Source organism: Pelecanus crispus, chromosome 10 (assembly GCF_030463565.1).
Source record: "Pelecanus crispus isolate bPelCri1 chromosome 10, bPelCri1.pri, whole genome shotgun sequence".
Classification (NCBI taxonomy): domain Eukaryota; kingdom Metazoa; phylum Chordata; class Aves; order Pelecaniformes; family Pelecanidae; genus Pelecanus; species Pelecanus crispus.
This window is the reverse complement of record NC_134652.1, coordinates 10,215,921-10,222,059: the sequence shown is the minus strand read 5'-3', so window position 1 is coordinate 10,222,059 and position 6,139 is coordinate 10,215,921. Positions and strand designations below refer to the sequence as shown.

General features: G+C 50.9%; 1 protein-coding gene across 1 annotated transcript in view; it reads right to left on the bottom strand.

Moving 5' to 3' along the window:
- Window positions 1–2,457: 2,457 nt before the first annotated feature.
- Window positions 2,458–6,139, bottom strand: part of AFAP1L2 (actin filament associated protein 1 like 2) — a 49,052-nt gene continuing 45,370 nt past the window's right edge. Inside the window, exons 18-23 of the mRNA XM_075717903.1 lie at window positions 5,323–5,562; window positions 5,056–5,233; window positions 4,241–4,408; window positions 3,661–3,842; window positions 2,878–3,006; window positions 2,458–2,484 (exon numbers count right to left, since the gene is read on the bottom strand). Of these exons, the coding sequence (XP_075574018.1) occupies window positions 2,458–2,484; window positions 2,878–3,006; window positions 3,661–3,842; window positions 4,241–4,408; window positions 5,056–5,233; window positions 5,323–5,562 (924 nt within the window). The remainder of the gene's footprint in view (window positions 2,485–2,877; window positions 3,007–3,660; window positions 3,843–4,240; window positions 4,409–5,055; window positions 5,234–5,322; window positions 5,563–6,139) is intronic.

The following is a 6,139-nucleotide window of genomic DNA, read 5'->3' as shown; positions in this document are numbered from 1 at the left end:
GACAAACCACGTTACAACGAAAAAAAAAAACTGGTAACATAATATACTCAACATTTTATTATAAAACCCTCTAAAGCGCCACTTTATAGGTCACAGTTACAACAAAGGAAATGCCTTGAGTTAGGAAAACAATGGGGACACAGAGACATTGTTTAATGGTTCTTGTCTGGGGAATGTGTTGTTGCACAGGACTTGCCGACGTTTACCATTCCGATGGAGATATCCCAGCAGGCCTGCTGACGCTGACTGGGCTGTGGTGCAGAAAGCAGAGCTGCTCTCATCCATCGCTGTCTCAGTACCACTCTGAAATGTCCGGACAACTTCCGGAGGACAACAGCGGGGTGTAAGGTGAGGGCATGGTACCACCCATATATTTAAGATGTAGAGAGGGTCTCCTGCCATCTCATGGGACAACCCAAAAGCTTCCTGTTGTCCGTGGCCTCCCCATGCTTTGGAGAAAGGCCCCTGGGTCGTGAACCAGAAGTTTCAGTGGTTTATTTGCATGAGTTTTTCCTATGTGTAAACCTTGCACAGGGTCAGGCCTGACAGCTGGAGCCGATGAACTCCTCCTCATGCTTGGGATTAGCAAATTCCTCCATTTGCACTGCAGTGGAGACTTTAAAAAAAAAAAAATGGGAGTGAGGGCACCTTTCTTGCCTCCAGGATACCCTGCCCAAGTGCTTTGTTGCACCCCAGCTGCGTGGCGGTGGCGAGCAAGCCCGGAGCCCCTCGGCGGCGAACTCCCACTCACCCCAGTGCCACCACCAACTCCTGGTGTCACAGCCCTGCACACCCCTCCAGCTGCTGGGCCTTTGTGTGAAGAAGGAGCATCCCTTTAGAGGTGGCCTCAGGTCTGCCAAAGGTTTTCAAGAGTTAGGAAGGTACATTTTGCTTGTCTGTGTTTACCTTGGCTCTGCATGACGCTCATCAATGTAGCTGCAGGACCCCAGGAACAACCCAGCCAGGGGGCTGGTGCTGCTTTAGCTTTGCAAGATTGGAAAACAGCTGCAGCCCTGCAGAGTCAACCCAGGTACTCAGCCTGGCCTCCAGGGCTGAGGGACCATCAGAGGTGTCTCCAGGCCATCAGACACGACAGCAGGTTACAGGGTGGAGAGGGTGCATGGAGTTCTGACACCTCCCTACCCACCCCTCTGAATTTCAATGTCTCTAAGTTTAGCAGTCCCAGATGTCCAACATCTTTCATTAGAAAGCTTGGCTAGGGCAGAGAGGGGTGGGGTTTGTGGGCCACAAGACTATATTAAGTTTAATAATTTGGAAATAAGGGTGACAGCACCAAGATGGCCAGCAGCCCACCAGAGACACGGTGGTGCAACCTCACCTGCCAGGCTTGGAGGAGAGCCCTGCCCATGTGGAGGGGCCCCTTTTGCATGGGGATGTCTTCAGCGGGTTGTACAGCTGTGGGGTTGGCTTGGCCAGCCATGGCTCTGTGGGGACCAGACAGCATCAGCAAAGTGGTGCTCACAGCCAGGGCAGGAGCACGGGCATGGCTTTACCTCCCCTCCCCTCGGAAAGGGCAAGCCCTGAAGGGTGCATCAGGATCCAGCTTCCCCATCCGACAGATTTATCAAAGGCCCAGGCCTGCTCAATTATTAACAAGCATTCAAATGTGTATATATATATATATATATATATATATATATATATATTTTTCCCCCCAGAACACTCCTCAGGTGAAGCAGATCAAGATCTTCAAGAAAATTAACTGAATGTGCTTGGCAGATCTTCTTTACCCAGAGCTCTTGGTGCCACCAGTGTGTAGCACAGCTTACAGCATGAGGTGAACAGGGATCTTTCTCAATATTCTGGCAAATCTGCAGCAAGCTGGTAGGAGTAAGCACATGCTGGGATGCATCAGGACACCAATTAAAAATCCTCTGGACAGGCTGCTGTGTGCATGTCTCAAACATCGCTCAGGTGTGGATATTGCCCTTGACTGAAGGCTAGATGATCTGCAGCTCAGTGATGACTGGCAGCAAGACAGGTGTGACTCTAATTGACTGCAATTTGCCACAAGTTGAAAACCACTGGGGTATAAGGAATAGCAGAGGCCCCTTCTGAACCCACTACTGCCACTAATACAGAAACCTTAATAGCTCATTTGATAAACCTTCAGAGTAGAAATACACAAAACACCCCTATGTACAGTAACATTCTTGTTTACATCAACTGGGTTAGGAATTTGATGCAAGGATTGCCACTGGTTGTTATTGTTTTAGCTACGTGATTGGGACTTGTCTGGAAAGAGTGAGATCATTTGGGATAATTGGTATCGGCAGCTGTTGACTCCATTGCTGCATCTGAGCAGTTGGCGCGATGTGGAGGAGGTGCTTGGTGTGTGGTTGTGTTGCACACCCAACCTCCACCTACAGATAATTGAATCCCCTTGGCCAGGCGTGGGCAATTCCAGTCTTTAGTCCGTCTCTGAAAAGCATGGTTCTAACTAGCTCCCTTCTTCTCCCATTCCTGCCAAGGAATAAAGGCAAATTAGTCAAAAGGCAAATTAGTCAAAAGGCAAATCTGCAAGCCACAGTAGGCGTAATGTGCACAGGATCAACCCGATCATCTGGTACCCAAATGGTTTTGGCTGCAGTATGGGTCAGGGATGTCGCTCTGTTATAACCAACACACACATTTATTTATTTAAATCGTAGCCAGGGCAAGCCCAGGTAAAAAGACCAGCGGAAAACCAGGCTGGCCTGCTCCGAGTGGTGCTCGGTCAGGGGTGCTTCCCAGACTGAGATGTGGGACCCCCCCCCCCCAGCCCCGTCCCACCACAGCCAGTCTGCTCCACTGCTGGGAGAGAAAAGCAGCAGCTGTCCCAGATGGATTTTTCTCCTGTGCTAATCGGCGCATTACCTTAGCTTTCTGTAGGACTGTTCCCTTCCCCGTCACCATAACAGATAAAGGCCGGTTTTTTAAAGCTGTTGCTGAATTGACTGGTGAGTTCTCTGCACTATTTGCTGGACTGGTGCTTTTTGCCTGAATCTACAATAAAAAAAATAGAAATCGTGATGACTTCAAACTACTGAGAGAGATTGCTGCCTTTCCCCACCATGTCCTAGAAAAGTTCAACAGTCACAGCCCACCGTGTTTTTCAGGACATGCCACCTTTGAAACACCACCAGGATGTGCATGTGTGGTGTGTTTGGGTTAAGGACTTGAGCAGAGGTACGGCGCAGGGCTCAGGTGGTGACCATATCCATGTCGTGGGAACCAAGTTCCCAGGAAGGATTTAGATGCCTGAATCTCCCCCAACAAAAACAGCCTGTGGTTCAGCTGAGCGCAGGAGTTGGGCCCAGACCTGCATGGCCCCGGAGGGTGTTGCTCAGGGTCCCACTAGGACATAGAGCTGCTCTCCTGAGCCCCAGCTGCCTTTCACCTCCCCATTGCTGCTGTTACCTCATTATATTATTATTTTATGTATATTATAGATAATAATTAACACAATTAACTTAGATAATATATAACTTGACTTAGATAATACAGAAATGTAATCTATAAATTTATGTAAGACTACATATTATAAAATAATATTGTTATTAATTATTATATTATATTACATTATTAAGCAGGCTGAGACAGTGCAACCACCCGCCTGCCAGGAAGCCTCTGTGCATCCCAGGGGTGCCCCCCACATACCCGGGGGGCTGCGTTCTCCAGGTGCGTGGTGTCCACGGTAGTGCCCAGCGTCACAGGGCCAGACTCTGCCTTCTTCAGGTTCTCCTTCACCTCCACCAGGCTCAGCTCCAGGTCCACCCTCTGGCTCTCCTTCCTTTTGCACTCTTCTTCTATCTCCTTCAGCCTCTGCTCCAGGACCTTGTCTGTGAAGGGAGGGATTGTTTGGTGTGGGCCGGTTCCTGGGTGGCCAGTGCAGAGCTTGGGTGGACACGAGGCACCCGTGGGAGCTCTGCACGGCACCTCCTTGGCACGCAGCTCTGGGGGGCTGCAGGGGACTTGGGGAGCTCATGAGGGGAGGAGGGACTGGAGCATGTATTACTCCTGTACATTTTCTTTATGTCTTGCCCCACTGGACTGTGACAGAGTGAGCTCTTGCTCTAGTATGATTTGGGCTACATGGTTTGTCTCAGAGCGACAGGTCTCCCCACTGCTGGAGGTGCAAAGCCCCTTCTGGTCCTACGTGGGCTAGGTTCATCACCCTCTCCTTCCCTGTGGTCCCACCTTGGCTCATTTCCATGCATCACTTCTTGCCCCGCTCTACCTGTGCTGCCTGCAAGCATTTCCTTCAGCTCCCGCCTCTCCTTGCGCAGCTGGGTGAGCTGAGCCCGGATTTCATCCTTCTCCTTCTCCAGCTGCTCCTTCTGCTCTGTAAACCGCTTCACCTCCGCCTCTGTCCTGTTCTTGCCCAGCTTGGTTTCCACTGCTGCTGCTGGAAACACAACCCACCAAAACAAGCTCAGCCAATGAAAAAGTGGGAGGGAAAATGTTTTCAGGAGCTTGGAAACAAACCAGATGAGGCTTAGGAGGGTCACCAACCAGGAGCTGCATCAGGCCCCTCGGGCACCACAAAGTTACCATAGAGCAGGGCAAAATCATAGAATCATAGAATCGTTTAGGTTGGAAAAGACCTTTAAGATCATCCAGTGCAACCATTAACCTAACACACTACCAAGTCCACCACTAAACCAATTAAGGGTAGAGTAGCAATTTCATGTTTCCTGGCTTGGTGGCTGGATGATTTTTAATGAAAGTAAAAACTAGGAATCATTAAGATTGGAAAGGATCTTTAAGATCATCAGTCCAACCATCAACCCAACACCACCATGCCCGCTAAACCATGTCCCAAAGTGCCATGTCTACCTGTTTTTTTGAACGCTTCCAGGGATGGTGACTCCACCACCTCTCTGGGCAGCCTGTTCCAATGCTTGACTACCCTTTCTGTGAAGAAATTTTTCCCAATAGCCAATCTAAACCTCTGCTGACGCAGCTTGAGGCCATAAAACTCACGCCTGGGAGAGGCACCACCTCTCCTTGAGCCGCTGCAGCAGTGGGCACCCACCTGCACAGCCCACTCACCCGGCAGCGGTAGCTTGGGCCGGTGTGCGGGCACAAGCTGGGGACTGCCCACCGTCACTGTGACCGCCGGCAGCTCAGGGGCCGGCTGGGGGAAGGCGATGTTCTGCTGCTGCGTCTGGATTTTGATGGCAGGCATCTGTGGTGGTGCCTCGTCGGGCTCCGGCTTCTCTGGGTGTTTCTGGGGGGGGAAACAAAGTGGGATGATGCGGTGGGGGGAACTGGCTCACTGATTAAGCCTGTCCCCCGCACCATAGTTCAGGACAGTACCTGCTCCGAGGTCTCCGTCGCCTTACTACAGGGCTCGGCTTCCTTAGGCACGAGGGCTGTCTCGGCTGTGCTCTCTGCTGCAGCCTTGTTGGAAGCCCTTTCTAAAGATGGTGAGCTGAGGGGTGAAGGCTGGCATGCCTTCTTGCCAGCACAGTGTAGGAAGGACTTCACTGGGGTGAGATCCAGGTACACTCTGTCTTGGTCTCCTTCCAATTTGCTCTCAGTCTTGGGTACTTCTTCCTGCAAAAGGAGAATGTTCCCCTGAAAAGGGACCATCTGCTGCAGCCAGAAGTGCAGGAAACACCTCACTGCAGAGCAGCAGCACCTCAGGCAATCTGGAGCATTTTCCATAAACCTTAGAGGAACTAAAAACCCATTCTCCAGTCATTCCATACAGGGCTTTTTGGTGTTCTGAAGGAAAGGCTCCTCCTGCTCTCCTTCAGTAGGTCTTTCCAATGGTAGCAGCAGCCCCATACAAGGATCTCACACTGTTGTGAATCTGGCAACCCCTGCCAGATTCTTTGCCTTTCCCAGGGTAACAGTCCCATCCCCAGCAAGGCCCATCCCCAGCATGGCCCATCTTTCTTGTCCTTACACACAGGACTTGCTCTAACAACCATCAAAAGGAGTTTTGATAGACCAGGGTCCAAACAATCCACTATCACCACATAATCCATGGTGATGGAAACTGTGGGATTGTATCCCAGCTGCCTGAGGATCCCTACAGCACCTTGCTGGAACCCTCTCTCCCATTCCTTAGTGACTCCTCTCCAGCACCCACTTCTGCCCCATTGCAAAAGCCTGGATTTCCCCAGGG